Source organism: Fusarium sambucinum, chromosome I (assembly GCF_050947815.1).
Source record: "Fusarium sambucinum isolate potato_lamoka chromosome I, whole genome shotgun sequence".
In the NCBI taxonomy this organism is placed as follows: Eukaryota; Fungi; Ascomycota; class Sordariomycetes; order Hypocreales; family Nectriaceae; genus Fusarium; species Fusarium sambucinum.
Genome location: NC_139294.1, coordinates 4656441 through 4678582, shown reverse-complemented (window position 1 = coordinate 4678582; position 22142 = coordinate 4656441). Strand labels below are relative to the sequence as shown.

Sequence of the window (22142 nt, the reverse complement as noted above, 5' to 3'; positions counted from 1 at the left end):
AATATAAAATAACAAATATCTATAAATCAATGTGTGAGTCAGGACTAAAAAAAGCTCTCGGGTTTTGCAGGATCAACAATGGAACGCAACGGTCGAACTGAGCAAAACTACTAGGTTAGTAGTCGCAACAACTCATGGTCGAGCCAGGGTCCAAGAGCAAACGTCATCACACTTGGACAAGCTTAGCCACTATTTTCAGGGTCTTGATGATCAGCATGAGCAGCCCTACCCTGCTGAAGACCCGAAATCGACACGAGCCAATATTTTTTGAATAAGATAAGCTCGCACTACTGGTCTTTTCCATACCTAAGCTGTGAGCCACCAAATTAACCCTATCCGCTGTCTCGGTGCACGCCAGTCCAGAAGCGGCTTCGGATCTCCAGGGCAATTATCTGGAACTCGGAACCCGGCGAGAGCGAAGAGACGTGACTTCATCGTGGGACTGTATGCACCGAGGTTCCCTTGGCAATTGGGCAGAAGGGAACATCGGCCAACTCAACTCAACTCAATCTCACCCCATTGTTTTCTTGGCCGAAAAGCTTTTTAAAAATTTGATGAGTTCTAGGTAGCTGACGGAGAATTTCACTGTCATACCTGCTTACATGAAAACTCATGGACATGGAATGGGAAAAGCTTTGGCGAATCTGGCCAATGATTGCAAGGGCGCATCAAACATCATGCACAGTAGCTTAGTACAGACAGTACTGAGGTCCAGATCTCAAACTGCTCGCTTCCTTTCAGCTGGTGACTGAGACCGAGTTTGACTGATCAAAAGCTTGTATTGACCTCGTACATGTCAGGTATCCTGCCAAGATCTGGGGCAGCACGCGGTCTTCAAATTTCATTACGCAACCAAATTTATATGACTGGACGTGGCTTTTTAGTGTAGATACTAAGTGGAACTGGTATACGGATACTTGACTCTACTTGGTTCTACTTGTTCTAGACTTGGTGACTTGGCTGAGCTTTATCTGAGCCTCATTCTTTAAAAGACATGGGTAGCCCAAAAATAAAGCTTTTCTGATCTACCTATGATTTTCAAAGAAATTAAGGCATCGACTGGTTGATGCGTCGCCAAGCAAATATCGAGAGCACTTACGCCCAGTGAATTACAGAAGCTCGCCTCAAGGAGAATCCTCCAGCCCAGCTTCGGACCAGCCTAACGTGCTTAGGTACCTGGTGACCACAAGGTCTGGCCAGGCTAGGCTATTGGATAGTTTGTACACTCTTTGGCTAGGCGCAGCGGTTCCTGGCATTTGGTGGGTGGGAAAAGGGCGACTTAGTACATTAGTGGCCAAGTACCTATCGAATTTTTTTCTTTCCCCTGTTTTGTTGATCATGGGAACACGTCTTACAGGTAAAAGACAGGGCAGGGGAAATTTTTGGCACCGAATAACGACATCACGAGGACAGACTTGGCATTGAGTTAAAAGTGTCACCACCGCCGCCTAGAAGTAATGTTGGTTTTTCGTACTTTGATTATCTGAACTACACTCTTTGCAACTGCAATTCTTTGAGAACAATAAATGAACAGCCTTGTTGTCGATCTGATCTAGAACTTGACTACCCAGTCCACTATATCACGGCTCACTCACTCAAAGACAACCACAACTCCAAGTGGTCATCTCAACTCTCTCTCTCACATATTCAATAAACATCACTTCCAACAAAATGCTTGCCTCTCACGGTCGCGGCGGCGCTGGCAACATGGCCGACTCAGCCACCACAGAAAAGACAGACCCCAGCAAGCTCCAGACTCCTGTCCTGAAGAGCTCCGTCGTCACTACCGGCCGAGGTGGTACAGGCAACATGGCCAAGAACGACGATCCTCGCGAGACTCGCAAGCGTCAAGACGTTGAAGCGTATGTTTCCCTATTCACCCAATTCTAGTTCTTCTAGGGACTTCCCCTTTCTTTTGAACCCGTCCACTGACTTCAGACAACAGTGTGCCCCGACGTCCTTCTTATGGCACTCAGCACTCTGGTCGCGGTGGCGCTGGCAATGTCTTCAAGGACAAGGACGTGCAACTGACACGCAAGGCTAGCAACGAAGGCGCCATCACCGACGACGATGAGGAACCCAGCTCTGCCACTTCTCCTAATGCCGGCGAGTCATTGGCTCAGAAAGGCAAGAACTGGCTTTTCGGTAAGAAGGCTTAACGAGCGAGAGCGTCTTCAGATCTCTCATCATCGTTCTAAGTCTCAAGAGCGAAACAAAAGTTTTCATGTTCTACTATCATTAGGTCTGGGTTTCTTTTCACAGCTTGGTGTTTTGGCGCCTTTGACATTGGACTCAAGGGGTTCTGGCTACTAAGTAATGTAGACCATACACAACACAAAATGGGGTAACGGAGGGACATAGGATAGGCAGATGCAATACCTAAGAGGAGGGAACACAGAGATACCATCCTATCAAACAAATTATATGCAATAAGAATAGATTTTCTTAATATTTTGCTCATAGGTACTGTTTCACTATACATTTTTTCCAGGACATAGTTCTTGGTGTCCTTAGTCTTATGTTGATTATTCTCTCACGCCTATTTCCACTCCTTTACAATATCTCAAAATAATGCGAATGTAAAACATGTTCGCATTTTACCATCAGTTCTTCTTGGTAAGGCGGTGGATTTCCTCAAAGTAGTGCTTAAGGTGATCAGGGTTCACGCCAGGGGTGATTCCTGCTTTTGTTAGCACTCATCTTCATCAACCTCATATCACTGAATACGTACCGTGACCAAGGTTGGCAATCCAGCCCTTGTTTCCGACCCAGAAGCCCTCGACCATCTCCTCCACAGCTTTGGTGATAGCCTCCTTGGTGCCATAAAGCACACCAGGGTCGGCATTGCCTTGGAAAACGATGTTGCGGTCGCCTCGAATCTTGACAGCTTCCTTAGCGTCGTGCAGCCAGTCCATTCCAACAACGTTGTATCCAAGGTTACAGGCAGAGTCGAGTGCGTACCAAGCGCCCTTGGGGAACACGGTCATGGGCACCTTTTCCAGACCAAGGCTCTGGATCTTAGCAGGGAGTTTCTCTGCAATCTGCTTAAGATAAGGCTCGGAAAACTGACGGTACGAGGAAGGACCAAGCTCTCCTGCCCAAGAGTCAAAGACCATTACTGACTAAGAAGCAATTGTGTCAGTTATACACTGTCTACCACGTACGCTTTTGGGGATCTTACCTGAGCACCAGCCTTTACTTGCAGAGCCAGATGTTCGACACAAATATCAGCGATTTTGGAAAGAAGCTTCTTTGCCTCCTCAGGGTACTTGTAGATCCATGTCTTGACCTGCGCAAACAGCTTTGTACCTCCGCCCTCGACCATATAACAGAACAGCGTCCAGGGAGCACCACAGAATCCGATCAAAGGCACTTGACCATCGAGCTTCTGGCGTGTCAGTGTGATGGCATCATAAACGTAGCCGAGCTCAGCAGCAACATCGACATCCTTGGCGAGAACCTGGCCGTACTGTCCGTCATCGGGAGTCTTGAGCGGGCTGGGGAAGTGTGGGCCCTTCTTGTCAACCATTTCGACAGTCATGCCCATGGCTTGCGGAATGACCAGAATATCGGAAAAGATGATGGCGGCATCGATGAGACCTGCGAATCGGCGGACGGGCTGAAGGGTGATTTCTGTTGCAACTTCGGGGTCGCGGCAGCATTCGAAGAAGTCTCGGTTGCCCTTGGCTTCGTGGTACTCGGGGAGGTAACGGCCAGCTGTCGACAGTTAGATGATGTTTGTTCTTGATAGCAGTGTCTCTTTACCTTGTCGCATAACCCACATAGGAGGACGTTCAACAGTCTGGCCTAAGTCGCAACGCACAAAGTCTCAGCACAGCTCCCTCATGATTTTAGCAACCGAAGCGCTGGTAACCCACCCCATGCTGTACGAAGCAACAGGTCGTTCTTGAGAGGTGCAAAGTCTTGCGTCATTGTAATTAATAAAATTCGCGAATAGAAGTTGTTACTACAGCTCAGGAAATAGAGAATTGCAAGTTACAGATCAGGCGGAATCTTTAAGAAGAAGTTCCAGTTAAGCTACCCATACTAACCTCAGACAGAACCCCACCAAGCAATTGCCCATTTGGAATCATGTCAATGGAGGGGTCCCTTCTCCATATGTCGGTAGCTGGACCGAGCTCTAGATTGGTTGTATTGGTTGCTCGGCCCCACTCCATTATTCGGTTCTCGGAATTTAGGACGGACCGACACGCTGTCATCATGGGCACAGTCAGTACCGCGCGTTGATAGCTTCATACGAGGATACGAAGCTATTCATAATTCCGTTGTTGTCCGAAAATATTCACCGACCAAGCGATTAATTAATACGAGCACGGCCATACTGTCATATTCGCAACAATGCCTTCTGAACGCGAACTCCAGATCAACCCAATCGTCCCTGAGTCTATGATTCACAACACCAAGGTCAGTAGCGACCTCTCCATGATATCGATCGGCTCTGGAACATATTTGCTGACATTTTCTACGCACAGGCTCTTTCCAATCTCCACAGTCTCACTGCTTCCCTCTTCGGAGTCACAGCTGGAGTTCTCGGCCTTGAGTCCTACTACGGCTTCCTCGTCTACATCGTCTTCTCTTTCATCACCACTCTCCTTTTTTACGTCCTCAAGGTTGCCCCTGAATCGCTTCCCAAGGGTCATGCTCCTCTCGATCCTTCGCGGTTCTACCGGGGACTCTTCGATTTCTGGGTCGGCGGCATCTCCAATGGCATCTCGGGTTTCGTCTTGACATGGACATTATTTTATGGATTGGTTAGGGCATAGGTCAACAGTACCAGGAATCTGCATCTACCTTTGGCGTCTTTGGAGTTATGATGAGAGACTTGTTGGAATGGCAACGCGGCATCCAAGAAAAGAGCTGTGCCATAAAACAACTATTATAAAATGAGAAAGTACATATACAAGAGACAAAAACAAAACAGCAAATGCTACCGTCAATGCTACAACGATATTCTGAAAAACAAACACGCTCAAATCGTTAGTCTACGATCTCAACGACCTTACCCACGAAACCCTCTAGCCCGGATTTATCCTGACTCCCACCTTCTAAAAGTATAACTCGTGAACCCATCTCTATCCATTCTCGGTGATGTAGAAGCTCCAGGCCCATCTCGACTCCGCTCTTACGCTGATCGCTGTCATTTCTAACATTATTCAAGTCAGGTTCATCGTTGAGGTTGAAAATCTCCTCTATCTCATCCGTGTACTCCGTCCCGGCGTGCCATCCGTTGTCTCGGTGAGATATTCGGCGGATGCGCGCTACGGTTCGAATGCTAGCAATGTATATGTTGACAAAGGAGCCAACGGCCAGCGTGTGAATGTCTGGGTCTTCAAAAACCGCCGTGAATCCGCTTGCAGCTTGCAACTTTAATCCAGTATCTGCCATATGTTTCGACGGTATTGCTAAGATCATGCCCCGGCGAATACGAGGAATCTCGGCGATAGCTGTGTGGTCTATATTGCCGTTCTGGGAACAAGTCGTTGGTGGTCGGATGTTGAGGCCAATTGACCCAGCTTGCCCGGCTTCAAGAGTTGAGACTGGAAGTCTCAGGTTACGTATGCTAACAATCTGAGCATCATGCCACTCCCCTGCAATTGCCGAAGCAGATACAGCGTTCTTCATAGCAATGCGGGCCAGCTCTGCTGATGATGGATGCGAGATCGACAGTCCATAACTGCTTGGAGACTGTCTACCCTCTGGAGTCAACTCGCGAGGTTCGTCATCCTCTGGCGGAAAAGGCCCAACAACGATCTTGTCCCCAATGGAAAATTGTCCAAACCTGAGGTGACCAGATACAACAATATCGAGGCCAGCCATTTCCCCAGAACCACTGGTCAAATTACCATAAGATGCTGATAAAGAAAAGGTATCATCAACATGAAAGAGGCACTTGGGTTGTTCCGGATTCAACGCCATGCCGATATAATCGCGCGCTGTTGGTGTAGGGGGCAGTGGTAGGTTTTCCAAAAGTGCATGCAAAAGGCCAATTCCACTCCCCTTGACTGCACTCGAGAAGGCTATTGGAACAATCTCAGTCAGATTTCCATTCTCCGTGGTTCCCTTCAATAAGTCCTTCACTTTGGCAGAATCGTCATCGGGCACTCTGGTCAGGTCTCCCCCTATCTTCTGATCAGGCCGAAGGATTTTCGGTATACGCCCAGCTTCTTTGACAGCTGATAAAACCTTGTTGGTGATTTTATGCGCACTCATCTTGGAGGCAAGATCCATCTTGGTAACGACAACTGCCAAAGGAATGCCCAGTTTCAGGGACAGAGTCAGATGTGCTTTGACAAGATCAACACCGCCTGCTGAGACACCCAGGTCATTGGACGCTCCTTGGCTCTTTGTGGCTACTTCCGTATCATCGGCCGCCAAACATAAGATGATCCAATGAGGAGCCCAGTTCATCAAACCACGAAGGACTGTGCGTCGATATCTTGGATGCCCCGCGGAGTCTGACACAAATACCAAGCGGCCACCTTCGGAACAGTCGTGGATATCTATCCAGGACTCAATATTTCCATGGCTGCAGTTGAGAATCGACTGGTCCTTGTATCCGATGAGTTCCTGAGCTATCGAGCTCGTTACTCCTGTAACCATTTCGTGCCTATGCTTGAGCAAATTAAGGCGACTGTTGCCACGGCCATTGTCCAGAATCCCCGTCGATAATGTTCCCAGCAAACTCGATTTACCGGAGGTTGTAGGCCCAGTGAAAGTGACTCTCAATTGCGGCGTGGACGAACTACCGCGGCTAGGTACAGCAACATTCTCTGCCGCAGAATGCTTATTGCAGGCGGTGCTGCTTTCTCGGTTTCCTCCATCTATCAAACCGAGGTAAGGCATAACGAGTGCTTCGGCGACCCAAAGTTTTCCGCTTCTGATAACTTCATCTGGCAAGACTACATTGCTGTCGATTAGTTCTGTAGACTCGGCCCATTGACAGTCACCGACGGTGACTCTCCGACAAACATTGACAGTGCAGCCTAAGCTTGCGGCCATGACTCTCAAAGTTGTAATACTCTCATCCATTTCGTCCTTGGTAAGGCCAACAAGAGTACCATCGTCGGCGACTCCTATTTCGTACAAAGCCCCTCTGGACTCTTCCAAACCGGGGACAAGTTTCCTGAGCTTCACGGGGGCAGTAAGATCAACGTTGTCGTCTGGAAGCTTGGGGAGTGCAAGTTCTTTGGAGCTGGACAAGTGATAAGGGGAAGATTGCTGGAGTCTCCACAAGAGCTGAGTCGTCAAGTGCTCGAGTCTCTGTTGTCGAGGCTGGCTGGACGCAGCGGGTGAAGGGACTGACGACTTAAGTCGCCCATGACGCGACTTGTTGGTTGTACTCATGCGCGTGAACACTCTCCGCGGTCGAAGAAGTAGATGAAGCTTATATTCCGTGGGGCCGTCTTGTGGCTCGGCTTGAAGTCTGGTCACTCCGTAGTCGGATAACAATCCGGATCCTGGCTGCCCAGATGATTGAAACCCGTCTGAGCCTAGATGCCCAGTTTCATCCTTGCCAGAATCACTGAGCTTCATCCAAGGAGATGAGACCCTTGGAGGATCTGGATCATAGGTGAAGACAGACATGGCTGTTCCGATAGCGGAAGGCAGCCCTCGAGGCGAAGAAGAGGAAAAGCAGATATAGTGTTTTTAATTAAGTCCTTTAAGTCAAGATATTGATAGTAATGGGCGCTGTAATAGATGATATAATGTGGCCGAATATCCAATGGCGAGAAGAGGGAGTTCGTAGTGTATTCGAGTTATCATCTTGCTAATAATTCTAAGAAATGCTCTGAGTCGTAATAAGAGATCGGTGATAATGAAACGATCACGACTCTAGGGAGGGCTGTGTTGAGGCGGTCAGTTGCCGGCTCAGGAGATTTAAAGCATGACGTAAATCAGCAAGGTTAGATATCATCCGCAGGTTGTGATTAAATACGAGAAAAGTCGAAGTAGTATGTGACAAAGCGCAACGCGCTTTTTGTATTGGAAACAATGACTGAGATAAAAATGGATGGAACTCAAAATATCCAACCGTACCTACTTACTCACACAGGCTGACTGAATCGGAGAGGAGCGAGTCAGAGGTGACGCATCGGCGAAGTGACCAATTATGAGAGCTGCCCATAATATAGAAGGTGCGGAGAATCCATGTCTCAGTACCTGTGCTACGACCTCCACTAGCAGTAGGATGTAATAATGGAAGCTCCTAGAGTTCACCAACTTCAAAAGAACCTACCTTAGTACCTCAGTACCTGATGGATGGATTCCATAGTAGGACTAGCCTGTCTCGTGGGGATCAGTAGGTCATCATAGCTATTACTCTTATATCAGATGCTCTTCTGCTGAATCATCGACTGATTCCTGCCTACCTATGAATTGGCCCTGCGACGTTTCTCTCACTAGCTTACTCTTTATTTCAATACACATATAATAAATGGATGTAAGTAACGACCATCAAGTCAAGATCTAAATAGATCAGTGATGGTCTTTGGAACGCGTACACGTTACTGTAGATAAAAATCGACTTGGATTCCAGGTTGGCATTGCACATTCGTTCTGGATACCAGCTTGAATCATTCAACTAGGGTAATACAACACGCTACTCACAACTTCAAGTTGATAATACCAGCTATAGCATGTATCATTTCAAAAACTTGACTGTTAATAAGAGGTCAAAGACTACGTTCGATACCAGGTGTTCATGATCAATTCTGAAGCGTTGGCTAAATCTCCATTCCGGATCCCTTCTAGAACACGGCATGTGGCACAAGATCTGCCACTTATGAAACCATATTGATACGGGAGTTTAGCGAAGGTACCCGCTGTGTTTGTTAGACAATGGCTCACTTCGCTTTGTTTAATGCAACATTTCAACCAAAATCCACATCCATTTTGTGCCCAAGTGGCATTCTGTATCCTGCAGCATGTATTGAGCTGATAAACAGGTTCACCAAAATAGCAGATGCAGAGGCCGCCGCCACAACCTACCTTAGCTGACGCATTAAAGGCTGAGCCACCTACCCTGCTCGATGCCTTAGTATCTACATGCTCGCATTCGCGGTCAAAGTATCCTTGCAGTTAGTAGGTTTTGTTCTGTATAAACTAGGTTTGGGCTTTCGTGTCCACCAGGCATGGTCATTGCTGGAAGACCTGAATCACAATCTCAATGGGTTAGTACATACCTCTAGCATACTCCTACCCACTGTTGACATACTTCTGTTAAGAACTCAGGAACTTGCATAGAGGACTTCCAGTTCCAGATTGCGGCTGTAACACCAGGGGCTCGGTATGGATCCATGCATTTCAGGCGCTTGCTAAGTTATTGGGCGTCTATCCACATCCATCGTATCCTTCCATCCATGTGTACCTAACTAGGTACTAGCGAAAGGTAATAAGAACACAAATGCCCTGTAAATCCAAACTTTCTCACAATCTAGGCCTGACGAACGCATGATCCATCCCCAAAACGATGCTAGAATTAAATGGATAGGCACGCCACCCATGACATCCAGTCTACCAGTCAGCCAGTCAAGAAACCCCAAAGGTCGCCCGGGTACATATTGCGGGCAGTCAGGTACGTTGGACACCGCCCCCAGGGTCCGCCCTCCCCCACCAGTAACAGAACCTTAGTAGGTCCCTGAGAGGTCCATAGTACCTAACCAGGTATGGGTGCGGGAACCTTAGCACCCATGGAACTGCCGTTCATAAGTCAAGGCAGCCCAGGCAGTGCTACCATCCATCCTCTCGTCTCCTTTCAGCTTCTGACATCCATAATACTCCTTTCTTCTTCTTTTTCCCTTCACTCGAATACTCATCTCGACAACAACCCGATTTCGCTTCACATTTATACTCTTAAACAAAATCCGCCATGAAGAAGTTTGGCTTTGGAAAGAAAGGCGATGATGGCGACGACGCCAGCCGCCACGCCCTATTCGGTCGCAAAAAGTCGTCTCAGTCTGTCTCTTCCGACAATCCCTACGCCAAGCAAGGCGGCAAAGACCCCTACGCCGATGATGCAAAGTACGCCAACGTCACTCCTTACCAGCAAGCTCGCGCTGGTCTAAACAATGGCCCTTCCCCTGGCCCCGGTGCACAAGCCGCCAATTCTTATGGCGCCCCTCCTCCTCCTGCCCAAGGAGGCTATAACTCTCAGCCCCCAAGTGGTTACGGTGCTGACCGATACGGATCTGGAGGTGGTTATGGTGGAAACCGATATGGCGATGCTCCTTCGCAGAACCGCCCTGCTCCATCTGCTGGTCCAAGAGGTCCGGGTGGTTATGGTGGGTTTGGGCCCAGCGAGCCTGACAATAACCGCGATGACCTCTTTGCCGGCGCTCAGCAACGCCAGGCCCAAAAGCAGCAACCAGCCAACAACGGCCCACAATCAGGGGCTGCTGGTGGCTCCTACGGTGGTTATGGCGAGGAACGCGAATTGACTGCCGAGGAACAAGAAGACGCTGAATACCAATCTATCCTTGCGGAGAAGCGACAACTCCAGCAAGAGAGTGCCTCTTCGGTCAACCGCTCAGTGCAAATGGCTCGTCAAGCCAACGAAGTTGGTCGTGCCACTCTCGCTCGTCTGGGAGCCCAGGGAGAACGACTTAACAACACTGAAAAGCATCTTGATCTGGCTGCCAACCAGAACAAGATTGCCCAGGATCGAGCTGCTGAGCTCAAGACACTCAACGGCAGCATGTTTGCCGTTCATGTGAGCAACCCTTTTACCTCCAAGCAGCGTAAAGCCAAGGCGGACGAGGATGTCATGAACCGCCACCGATCGGAAAGAGAACAGCGGGAGGCTACTCGCCGCGATGGTTTCACAGCCAATCAGCGTATGGAGAACAACTTCAAAGATGTGGACTCTGCTGCCCGGCCACGACAACAACCACGCAAAAAGGATTACGGAAAGTTTAACTTGGAAGACGAAGAAGGAGCCGACGAGCTTGAGGACCAGATCGACGATGGTATCAACGAACTCGAGGGTCAGGTGTCCATGATGAACATGGTCGGCCGAGCTATTGGAAAGGAGGTTGATGCACAAAACAAGCAGATCGATCGTATTATGGATAAGGCAAGTCGCTTCTCGCTTCAACCAATCTGGATTCATTGCTAACCTAGAGGATAGAGCGATCGTGTTGATGATGCTACGAGAATGAACCGAGAACGCCTGGCCCGTATCAAGTAAAAGGGGCTCACACACAATATGATGAAACATAGAAACGATTTTGGTTTGGGAAGAATGAGCGACGGTTTGATTTGCCCATTCAAGGTATCTACACCAGATGGCAGGTCCAGTTTTGATTTGGCCTTGGACTGTAATCTAGGCCGAGCACGCATAACCACGCTCTAGGAGTAGTGTAAGAGATGTGAATATGGAAATGCACTGGGCATCGTTTATATTTGACTTTAACTGATAATGTTAAGATCTTTACCACAAAACTCAGGTGAATTGAGATGGCAATCTGTTAATCTTGTATCTCCAAGACCAAAGAACTTATCATAAGGTTTTATGATAAAGCGTATGTATAAATGGAACGAAACAGCATCCATGATGGGCAAATGAAAGTACATGGGTAGGTAGGTATGCTAGTGTGCACAGTGTGTAATTATCATGGCACTGTAGACTCACTTAAACATGCATGAAATTTTCGAGAGTAAAAACCACAGACTTCAATGAACCTGTAAGAACACAAGCAACTATAAACACAATGGCAACCAACAATAATTCTGGGCCTCCAGCTAAGAAGAGGAAAACCAAGTCAAAGGATCCGAATGCTTTGACCGTCGGAGGAAAAGTCATTTCTTTAGAGGGTTATCTTACAGCGCCCCCCAAGCCTAAACAAGTCGATACAAAGGCATCAGAAACAACAGGTAGCGAGACCCCAACAACAATAACAGCTACCACCATACTAGAGAAGAAGAAAGAGAATACGCAGCAAAGGCCATTCAAAAACCAAAAGGACTACCAGGTCAAAGACCGTTACAATGAAAAGTCACGAAGTCGAGAAGACCCGAAACTGCTCAAAACTCGCAAACAGCTTCCCATCTGGCAGTATCGCGAGGACATTCAGCAGGCGCTGCGAAACAACAGCGATGTTCTTGTTCTAGTGGGTGAGACAGGTTCCGGTAAAAGTACACAAGTCCCTCAGTTCATCTACCAGGAGCCCTGGTGTAGGCGGCAAAGGATCAAGCTCGCTGGATCAGACGAAGAAATTTCAGTTGGGGGCACGGTTGCTATTACACAGCCTCGACGAGTCGCCGCGACGACGCTGGCCCATCGAGTTGCCCAGGAAGCCGGAACTCCCTTGGGAAAAGGCCGACCGGATGGCTTGGTTGGTTATTCAGTTCGATTCGACCATCAAGTGCCGAAGGGTTCGCGGATCAAGTTCCTGACTGAGGGCATGCTGCTCCAAGAACTGCTGCGAGACCCAAATCTCAAAAATTACAGCGCTATTGTGGTTGACGAAATCCACGAGCGGAGTCTCGACGTCGATCTCCTGGCCGGTTTTCTAAAGCAGATTCTGTCTAGCGATCTGTCTGGTCGCGGCGGCATTCCTCTCAAGGTCGTCATCATGAGTGCCACAGCAGACGTGGAGGGTCTCCAGGAGTTCTTCAAAGACGTTCGTCCCAAGACGCAAGACGAGAATTTGCTCCAAGTTCTCAAGATCAAAGGAAGACAATATCCGGTGACGGTTCATCATGAGCCACGACCAGTAGCTGACCTTCAGGACGCGCTTCTTAAAACGATATACAAAATCCATCTGCAAGAGCAACTTCCTGGAGACATCCTCGCTTTCCTGACAGGTCAAGAAGAGATTGAGGTGGCACAAAAATTAATCGAAGAATACGCGGCAACACTGGCATCGAACGTCCCCAAGATCAAGGTCTTCCCGTTGTATGGTCAATTATCGATGGATGCACAACGCGAAGCGTTCCTGCCTGTCAAGGCATCGTTTACTCGAAAGATCGTGTTGGCAACAAACATTGCCGAGACATCAGTCACTGTACCCGGAGTCAGATACGTGGTGGACTGTGGAAAAGCTAAGGTGAAGCAATACCGAGCTCGTCTTGGTATGGAATCTCTCCTCGCCAAGCCTATCTCAAAGTCGTCTGCTGTTCAACGAACTGGTCGAGCTGGCCGTGAAGGCCCAGGTAAATGTTTCCGCCTGTACCCAGAAGCGGCTTTCAAGACACTACAAGATTCCGATCTTCCGGAAATTCTTCGCAATGATGTCCTAGGAGCGGTATTGACCATGAAGGCGCGCGGGATTCAAGATGTTCTGGCGTTTCCTCTTATGGATCCACCAGAAACGGAAGCAATTGAGAAGGCACTCATTCACTTGCATTTCCTTGGAGCTCTGAACGATGATGGCACCATCACGAAGATTGGTGAAACGATGGCCCGTTTCCCCATATCTGCGCCTCTGGGAGCTGTGCTGCTTGCTGCTGCTAATCCCGAATTTGACTGCGTGGTTGAAGCAATCGACATTATTTCCTGCATCACATCTGGCGAGGACATCTTTTTGAGTATACAATCTGAAGAGGCACAGGAAGAGGTCGAGACCTTTAGAAAGGAGCTTCAGCGCCGTGAGGGAGACATCATTACGTATCTCACCACCATTCAGCAGTACACGGCTGAAAACGCAGACAGAGTGAATTGGTGCAAGCAACGGAAGATCAACATGCGAAACATGAGGCAGGCTTTGAACATTCGAAGGCAGCTTCGCGGCATGTGTCTCAAGGAGAAGCTTTTGGATGAAGCTCCACCAGCTGATCCCCAGCCGTTTGTACCCATCTCACCCGAGCGCGCAGAGCAAGTCCTCAAGTGCTTCATGCGAGGCTTCGCTCTGAAGACTGCAATGCTGGCTCCCGATAGTAGTTACGTCACTGTTCAAGGCAAGCACGTTGTGGCCATTCACCCAGCTAGCGTGCTACACGGGCAAAAGAAAGAAGCCATCATGTTTCTCGAGCACGTTTATACTAATAAGAACTACGCGAAAAAGGTCAGCGCCATTCAAGCAGTATGGATTGCAGAGGCATTGGAAGGAAAATGAGCAGTCAGATGCGAGGAATCTGGCAAGAATACATGATAGATAGCCATGCATCATTTGCGAAGATATAGGGAGGTAACCAGATGTCTTTCCAACTCCTTATTCATTAATACTATTCTTTGCTCATTGCGACCATTTAGTAAGCTCTACATCACTATATGTTACCAGGACATCGATTATGCATGTGAATGTTCAATGAAATTCAAGGTGAAAGATTTGCTTGATCTAGTCGTACAATATATGTCTACAACATGTATAATATCCAGGCGTCTATGATTCCTGCTCACCACCCTCTTTGCCTCTGTTTTGTATAGCCTGCATCAGCTCGTATAGTTGTTGTATTTGCTCATCTTTCATGGAATTAGTAACGGGTCTGCAAGATGATACTCGGTCATAGGTGCTCACCACTCATCTTCGAGAGCTTCTGCTCATCTAGCTTATCACCTACCCACTGGTCACCCTCGATCTTTTGCGCATACATCTGCCACTCTGTCAAGAACCCAATCTATTCTTTAGGTCAACATCTCTCCTCATAATCCCTCTTCAAATCGACATACCAGATGAGCCGGGTTATCCACCTTTCTATGCGCTCTGAACTCAGCCTTGATGTACTCATCTCCGAGAATTCTCATCTCAGGCGGTAGATGCTTGCGATGGGCACGTAGGAGTCGTCGATACAAGGGAATAGGAGGGAGGAGAGCCATGGGGTTTGGCTTCAGACCACGCTGGGTAGTGGTGGCTGATGCCAGTTTTAACAAGGACGGACGCATTTCGGACAATCAGTAGAGATTATTCCTGTGATGCCCTTTTATGATTAGAATGTAAGTTTAAAGCTCAATCGTGGTGACGTTGGCAACGGGGAAGAATAAATCATTGAGATTAACGACGGATAGAACCGCGGGAGTCGATGAGATTCTCAAAGACAGTGTCTGGCACATTACCACTCACCAGCTTTGTCGCCCCTAGGCCCCACTACACTACCTAGCACAGTGCACACACTCACAACTTTTTGCCATTACTCACTTCAAGAGAAAACAGATACGAATAAACACCATTCGCCATGTCTTTCTCATTTGGATTCGCCGGTGACGACATTTCTGACGATGAGCAGAACTCTTCAACTGTCAAGCCAACAGTCCCAGCTCCTGCAGCCTTCAACAGTGCATTTCCTGTCGCAGGAAAACCTCAGCTTCCACCAACTCTCCATCAACTGTCTGATCTTCTCGCCCAGCAACCGTCCAAGATCGCTTACGGTCTTTTAGATGTTGACCTTGACGATGGAACTAACTTTCAGTTGCCACGGAGAGAGTTGTGGGATGTGAGGGTGCAACTGATGGCTGAAGAGGAGGATGTCGCTGGAGTGCAGTCCGAGGGTCTGGGTAGTCATGATGTAAAAACGGGGGTTTATGAGGGCGGCTTCAAGAGTTGGGAGAGCAGTGTTGACCTTGTCAAGGTTCTGGCTGCGAATAAGGCTGTCTCAACGCTGGAAGAGAAACCTTTTCGAGTTATGGAGGTAAGTAAAGAGAGGTCAATGTGTGTACTAAGTATGCTATGTCTAACTTTATACCAACAGCTTGGATGCGGGACTGCGTTACCATCTCTGGCCGTCTTCCAATGGGCCATGACCTCGAAATCAGAAAGGAAGCCTCTGTCTCTCATCTTGGCGGACTACAACCCTTCAGTCCTCCAACTGGTCACTCTTCCCAATTTCATTCTCTCCTGGGCTCTTAATAACATTCAGCTACCTGCTCTCCAAGAAGCCTTCTCAATCGAGGGCGAAGTCGAGCTTGGTCCCGATGTCCTTGCAGCTTTTCAACAGTTCCTCCAAAAATCAAACATCACACTTTCTTTCGTTTCCGGAGCATGGTCACAAGAGTTCGTGGATCTCCTCTACACTCTACCTTCGGGGAACGGTCAGCCAAACGCTACATTGATCTTGGGCGCCGAGACAATCTACTCACCGTTTGCCCTCCAAGCTTTCCTTGAGACTCTCTTCTTGATCCTAGAAAGGGAGCGTGGTACCGAGGGCAGCCAAGCGGGCGCCTATGTCGGCGCAAAACGTTTGTACTTTGGTGTTGGCGGTTCACTCGATGATTTTATTGACAAGGCACGCCAAAAAGGTGCCAAGGTAGAACAACTGCGAGAAGAGGCGGAGGGGGTTCGACGTGGCGTCGTCGAATGCGTTCTCGGACCTGCGTAATGTCTCATAAGAAAGTCAAATAGAAGGATGGTTAAACGGTTAAATTAACCAGAGTATATTCATAGTTTCTGCTCTTTCAGCCAAAGGGTCAGATACTGGCTACTCGAAGCAGTATGGGTATATACCATCCCGTTAACGCCGGTGCCCACCCATCTCATCAAGAGTGTGTTACTTTTTAAACAAAGCACTCGATTTTGTCCCGTCCAAACCCCCCCTATACAGCCAAGGCTACTTGCTCTTCTTAAACTTCTCAGCGCACACTGGACAGTACCACGTCCCGTTGGGCTCGCTTTTGAGGCCGACGCAGGACCAGTGGAACCACTCGTAAGGACAATTATCATTGTCGCATGCAACCATATCGCCGTAGCTAACGTTATGGCACAGGCAATATTTCTTGTCGTCGCCAGCCTCTTCATCGTCTTCATCAGCATCCCCTATTATGTCATCACCGTCCAAGTCTTTGCTGTCGGCCACGGGTGTACCCCTTGATCGACCGTCGGCGCCCTCTTCTTCCTCCCCACTACCGCTGTCGACATCCGAAAGCTCACTATCATTCGTCGCCGCAGGGGAGTTTCGGTTCGAAGCCTTCTTTACTCGCGATAGATTCGACTTGTTGGGCATCTTTTTTCTTGCTCCACCTGTTGGGGTACCTCGACGCCCGCTCACTGTTCCTGTTGACTTGACAGAACCAGCTCTGGGACCTGCACTTCCTGCCCTCGCCAGCCCTACTCCTCCAGGTGCACCTCCCTTAGGGGTGCCTGGACCGAGCGAGGAATGTCTTGCCAAACCACTAGACGCAGTTGGCAAAGTACCCAAAGCAGGGTTTACACGAGGAGCTCGTTTCGTTGCAGGCCCTGCAGATCCTTCTCTTTGTCTATTCAGGATTATGCTAGCCGCAGGTGTTGCAGGAGCGGATGCGGCATGCTGCTGAGCCTGTGCGTGTCGGACATTTGGATGATTGGGAAGTCGAGCGAGGGTAGGGTTTGAAGAGGTTTGCGCAGCGGCGGCAAGAGGAGTGGATGGGCCAGCGGTAGTCGTCATGTGGCTCGCTGGGTTGATGGCACGAATTGAGGGTGCGGTATGGTTTGCGGCGCTTGGTCGGAGCAAGGATGGGACCTCGTCAGGGTCAGTGAAACCAGGTTCGGCTCTGTCGTAAAGCTGCTTTATCTGAGAGTCCAAGTTCCGTAGATGCTTGTCCATTAAGAGCTGCATCTTCTGGTGTAAAACGATCTTTTTCTGCGACAGCTGATCTGCTCGAGCATAATTCTCGCGAACCTGGGCCCGAAGAAGCTCCTCCTTAGGGTTTGGCTCGTGGCTTCCATTGGTCTTTATCCATTTTTGAATCTTCCCGTCACGATCCTCGATTATACGCACGCACTCGTTATATTGGCGGTCTTTGTCGGCAACCTCGCTTTGGACGAATTGAATCTCTTCGGGGAGATTTTGGACTCGATTGATCCAATCTTCGAGGATTATGCCGGGATCGAGGGGCTCGGCTTGGGGCATCCTCTTGACGAAGTCGATGGACAAATCGTCTCTAGGCATGATTATTAACGATGAGAATGCGACGCGATAAGAGCTAACGGAGAAATGCGGTTGCGACAAAGTCGAAGCTCTCAAAAACCGTTCGACAGATGGTGCTGTACCGTCAGGCCAGTGAACGTATGTATTTATGTGTGAACATATGCAGATCAAGAAGAATAGAAGAAGTACTAGACAACCCGAGAAGTGGATTGGTCTGTTCTTGATCAAATCAAGACAAAAGGCAGGACAAGGAGTGACTTTTTAGAAGATGCAAGGCAAGTGGTCCCGTAGATACAGTGGACGCAAATTTCCGAAGCCAAAAAGCAGAGGAAAGAGCAGGGGGCAAGGGGGGAGGGAGACTTTGGCTGTCGCAAGCAAGCCCAGATTCAAGATACAAGATTCAAAGAAGAACGCAGAGAGGAATCAGCATGAATGACTCGGCTCAGCTCACCTCAATACCCACTTGCACTCGCTTGTTCCTTTTATTTGAGATGATGATTTTGAGTTGGATTTGACAACCGTAAGAGTCGCAGTGCTCAGTCAGCGCAGCTCAACTAAAGTCAAGAGAATACAAGAAGCAGCCTTGGATTGATGTTTGTTCTCTTCTCTTTCGAAGGAGTGCTTTCTTTATACGATAGGATGAAGAATAGGAAAAAGGTGGAGGCATGAGGTGTAAGTTTTGTGAGGCAGCAAGCAACCTAAAGAGGTCAAGTGACGTTTAATCCCTTCAGCGCCAGCCTTTCAATCACCGCCACATGCTGCAGCCACAAGTCTGGGCTGCCATTGACAGGTAGACTTTATACGGTATAGATAGATCAAGATGGTGGAATCTGCAGGTGGTTCCTGGCAATTTCCATCCAACGGCAAGTCTCTGAAATTGAGAAAGCATTGGAAGGGTTTCAGAGCGAGAACATTGTTCGCTTCACTGGGGGAACTTATCAGTCTACTATGGAAGGTTCCATAGCAGGTACTCCCCACATTACAGTGACCAAATCTGACTCTAGCGCACCTACCTCAGTGCCTAGGCCTGCTAGCTAAGAGTTGCCGCTTGCATTTGTCATTTTCGACTTCAAACATCTGAAGCCATTCATTTTACCAGCTACATCAACTCAACTCACACAGCTCAACTACCGACTTTGCACGAGTGTCATTTATTAGCAACACCGTACTACGCGTTTTCTTTTCTATTCAACCACCACAAAATTATAGTGCAAAACTTGTTCTTTGAAACGCACCGGGCTTACAAAACTAACTTACTCAGTCGCCCACCCACTCATCCATCAATCAGCTGCATCACATTCTATATTGCATAAAGATTCCCAACAAGGGATCACTTATACTCTAGTAGCAATGGATATAGATGCCTACAGGTACCGGGTACCAAAGCCCAACTATCTTCCACATATACCAGACGATGATCGCGACAACTCTCTCGTGGAAGAGTACTCCAATACTCCGCTCGGCTTAGCCAGTGAGATGGAAAATGCCAAATTCTACAACAAATGCAAACGTCTCGCCGAAGAGTCCGGCATCACCCGACCCAAGGGATACAATGTATCCTTTCACTGTAACCCGGACATCGAGGAACATCACTTCGGTGTCACTCATCCCATGAAACCCTGGCGGTTAACTCTTTCCAAGAGTCTCATTTACTCTTACGGCATGTCTTTCGCCATGGACAATTATATCTCCAGGTCGGCCACGTACGAGGAACTCGCCGAGTTTCACTCCTCGGACTATCTGGACTTTCTCGGCACAGTACTGCCTGAGCCAGTACCTCGAGATCTCGAAAACCAAGGAGTCGACCTAAAGTTCAACCTGGGTGGATCTGACTGTCCCCTCTTTGATGGCCTATTCAACTATTGTTCTTTGTCCGCTGGCGGGTCCCTTGATGCGGCCAGAAAGATTTGCTCGAAGCAGTCTGATATCGCCATCTCTTGGGGCGGTGGCCTTCATCACGCCAAGAGGTCTGAAGCGTCCGGGTTCTGCTACATCAATGACATTGTGATTGCTATTCTCCAACTCCTTCGCCATTATCCCCGAGTCTTGTACATTGACATTGATGTCCATCACGGCGACGGAGTAGAAGAAGCCTTCTTCTCTACTGATAGAGTCATGACTGTCTCTTTTCATAAATACGACCCAAACAACTTCTTTCCTGGTACTGGCGCTCTTGATGACAACGGTCCTAAGAGTGAGCACAACCCCGGTGCGCACCATGCCTTCAATGTGCCCTTGAATGATGGCATCACTGACGAACAATACGATCATTTATTCAATACCGTGATTGGCAAGATCGTTGAAAAGTTCCGACCGGGTGCCATCGCGCTGCAGTGCGGTGCTGACTCTCTAGCCGGTGACCGTCTTGGTCGCTTCAACCTTCAAGTTCAAGGTCACGGAGCCTGTGTCAAGTTCTGCAAGGACATGGGTATTCCCATGATTCTTTTTGGAGGTGGCGGGTATACTCCCCGAAACGTGGCCAGGGCATGGACATATGAGACTAGTATCGCTATCAACGCCCAGGACAAGATCAACCCCATTCTTCCAGAGCATGCCCCCTGGCGCGATCATTTCCGACAGGATACTCTGTTCCCTACTCTGGAACAAATCCTAGGTGAACCCCGAGTGAATCGAAACTCCCCGAAACGTTTGCAAGAAATTGTGCAGCACGTTACAGAACAACTTCGCTTCGTGGAGGCAGCACCAAGCGTTCAGTTCCAGACGATACCTCCCGACCTCGGTGGTGTCAGAGATGATGTCGAGGAACGGATCAAGGAGGAGAATGAAGAGCGACGGGGCGAGGTCGTCCGCAAAGCACGAGAGGCTGCAGTAGGGGCAGGGGGAACTGCAATGCAACTTTAGGACTTTTTAACATTCAGATAAATATGTCAGGGTTAGAGTATATGACGGTCCTGGTCAACTAAAAATACCTGGAAAAGCACGAGCCGAATCATTTGCGGTGTCGATGAAGTTTATTTGGACCGTCTGGCTGAACAGATCAAGGAGGGTGTTACATTGTCCAAGGACGTGGTTCCTGTATAAGGATTCAGCTAAGCTCTTACCGCAAAATGTTTTGCTGTCGTCCACTTACAGGTCTCTGATTTTGCCATATATTGCCAAAACTTCTATTGTTAGTTACTAAAGGCTGCTGAACAGCCATCGAGGTTGTGTTTAGAAGTCCGGTAATGCCCGCGAGTTGCCATTGCTCTCATCCCAGAGTGGCTCACACACGTGATAGGCAAGGATTAGTCCATCGCTATTTATGCTTTTATCTGCCATGCCTGTCTAGTTTACCGTTTAGTCTCCCTTATCTCACCTATGATATCCATATCTCATGTTTGGTATATAGTTTTCGCTACTCACTTGAATCAGCAATCTAGAAACATTCGCTTGACATCGGCCCTCATTCGCACTCTCGTAGCTGAGCATCCCAAATCACACATTGGCTCTTGGTAGCTCCATGGACGCTGGTCGCAAAGACGAATGTCTTGTTACTGGCTATAATCAAGACCATAACTGCTGGAGCAAAACGCACGACCCATTCTGCTGCTCCTTTTAGCTCTCTGACTCCAAATTCAGTATTGAATGGGAAACTGGCCTTTATTGGCGTGCAAGTTCATCAAATTCAGGATGTGGGGAGATAAACTTGCGCTGTTGCGTCAGTTACCCTCATCAAGTTGTATGAAAACATAGGCAGGTAAACGTAATATATGGCAACTCTGTCAGACGATTTACGGCTGATGTAAAAGCAGAAAGCGTTTTGATCTCAGCGATCAGTGTTGAAGGTTTCTAGATCCATTGGGTTTGCGTTGGTGACTGTGACAGAAACCACGAGAGACTTTTAGGAGAAGTTGAGCGATTCGAGTGGCATTCAGTATAGACATTTGAGTATAGAATCCTCTGTGTCCGACGAGAATTGGACCATGAGTGGCTGGATGGCAAGGAGGGACGTAACTGAGGGGGTCATCCGTTGTTAAACGGGGGCAATTTAAGGGTCCAGATATTTGGATAATGAAAGTGGATGAACGACTATCTATGCCATGTGGGAGGTATTTCCCCAACCTTTCTGCCCTATAATGAGGAGACATGGAATGCGGGGAATGTGGGGTCAGTAACCTTTTAACATCAAGAGGTTCTCTGAAACATTTATCAGACTGTCTGTACCTGACCTGGTGAATCTTAGTCAATACTTGTCGCTTCAACCTTACCACTGATGCCTTTGAAAAAGGTACTGGCTGCAATGATTTAAACCTCTTGACTACATGTATACACCGCCAGGGCGACCTCTGAAATCAGTGTATCCAACAGGTGAATGACCGATGGCGATTGTCTGGTGGATTTCTGGG

At 48.4% G+C, this 22142-nt stretch overlaps 10 protein-coding genes across 10 annotated transcripts; 6 read left to right on the top strand and 4 right to left on the bottom strand.

Moving 5' to 3' along the window:
• Window positions 1-1671: 1671 nt before the first annotated feature.
• On the top strand, window positions 1672-2159 carry FSST1_004226 (DUF3602 domain-containing protein; the record flags this gene model as incomplete). The annotated part of the gene is made up of 2 exons (XM_083230381.1): window positions 1672-1862; window positions 1946-2159. The coding sequence occupies 2 exons, from the start codon at window positions 1672-1674 to the stop codon at window positions 2157-2159; spliced, it is 405 nt and encodes a 134-aa protein (XP_083087656.1).
• Window positions 2160-2603: 444 nt separating this feature from the next.
• Window positions 2604-3933, bottom strand: FSST1_004225 (uroporphyrinogen decarboxylase HEM12; the record flags this gene model as incomplete). Its single annotated transcript, XM_083230380.1, has 5 exons — window positions 2604-2680; window positions 2732-3122; window positions 3182-3717; window positions 3766-3807; window positions 3879-3933. The coding sequence occupies 5 exons, from the start codon at window positions 3931-3933 to the stop codon at window positions 2604-2606; spliced, it is 1101 nt and encodes a 366-aa protein (XP_083087655.1).
• Window positions 3934-4359: 426 nt separating this feature from the next.
• Window positions 4360-4784, top strand: FSST1_004224 (Rab5-interacting protein-domain-containing protein; the record flags this gene model as incomplete). The annotated part of the gene is made up of 2 exons (XM_083230379.1): window positions 4360-4425; window positions 4494-4784. The coding sequence occupies 2 exons, from the start codon at window positions 4360-4362 to the stop codon at window positions 4782-4784; spliced, it is 357 nt and encodes a 118-aa protein (XP_083087654.1).
• A 214-nt stretch (window positions 4785-4998) lies between these two features.
• FSST1_004223 (uncharacterized protein) lies at window positions 4999-7605 on the bottom strand (the record flags this gene model as incomplete). The annotated part of the gene is made up of 1 exon (XM_083230378.1): window positions 4999-7605. One exon carries the CDS (start codon window positions 7603-7605, stop codon window positions 4999-5001), a length of 2607 nt encoding a protein of 868 aa, XP_083087653.1.
• A 2284-nt stretch (window positions 7606-9889) lies between these two features.
• On the top strand, window positions 9890-11206 carry FSST1_004222 (uncharacterized protein; the record flags this gene model as incomplete). The annotated part of the gene is made up of 2 exons (XM_083223768.1): window positions 9890-11092; window positions 11147-11206. 2 exons carry the CDS (start codon window positions 9890-9892, stop codon window positions 11204-11206), a joined length of 1263 nt encoding a protein of 420 aa, XP_083087652.1.
• Window positions 11207-11729: 523 nt separating this feature from the next.
• FSST1_004221 (putative ATP-dependent RNA helicase) lies at window positions 11730-14075 on the top strand (the record flags this gene model as incomplete). Its single annotated transcript, XM_083230377.1, has 1 exon — window positions 11730-14075. One exon carries the CDS (start codon window positions 11730-11732, stop codon window positions 14073-14075), a length of 2346 nt encoding a protein of 781 aa, XP_083087651.1.
• Window positions 14076-14342: 267 nt separating this feature from the next.
• On the bottom strand, window positions 14343-14842 carry FSST1_004220 (succinate dehydrogenase assembly factor 3; the record flags this gene model as incomplete). Its single annotated transcript, XM_083230375.1, has 3 exons — window positions 14343-14422; window positions 14478-14577; window positions 14630-14842. The coding sequence occupies 3 exons, from the start codon at window positions 14840-14842 to the stop codon at window positions 14343-14345; spliced, it is 393 nt and encodes a 130-aa protein (XP_083087650.1).
• A 290-nt stretch (window positions 14843-15132) lies between these two features.
• FSST1_004219 (protein-histidine N-methyltransferase) lies at window positions 15133-16272 on the top strand (the record flags this gene model as incomplete). Its single annotated transcript, XM_083230374.1, has 2 exons — window positions 15133-15585; window positions 15646-16272. 2 exons carry the CDS (start codon window positions 15133-15135, stop codon window positions 16270-16272), a joined length of 1080 nt encoding a protein of 359 aa, XP_083087649.1.
• Window positions 16273-16500: 228 nt separating this feature from the next.
• FSST1_004218 (inhibitor of growth proteins N-terminal histone-binding-domain-containing protein) lies at window positions 16501-17817 on the bottom strand (the record flags this gene model as incomplete). The annotated part of the gene is made up of 1 exon (XM_083230373.1): window positions 16501-17817. One exon carries the CDS (start codon window positions 17815-17817, stop codon window positions 16501-16503), a length of 1317 nt encoding a protein of 438 aa, XP_083087648.1.
• Window positions 17818-19146: 1329 nt separating this feature from the next.
• Window positions 19147-20658, top strand: FSST1_004217 (uncharacterized protein; the record flags this gene model as incomplete). Its single annotated transcript, XM_083230372.1, has 1 exon — window positions 19147-20658. One exon carries the CDS (start codon window positions 19147-19149, stop codon window positions 20656-20658), a length of 1512 nt encoding a protein of 503 aa, XP_083087647.1.
• Between the last annotated feature and the right edge of the window lie 1484 nt (window positions 20659-22142).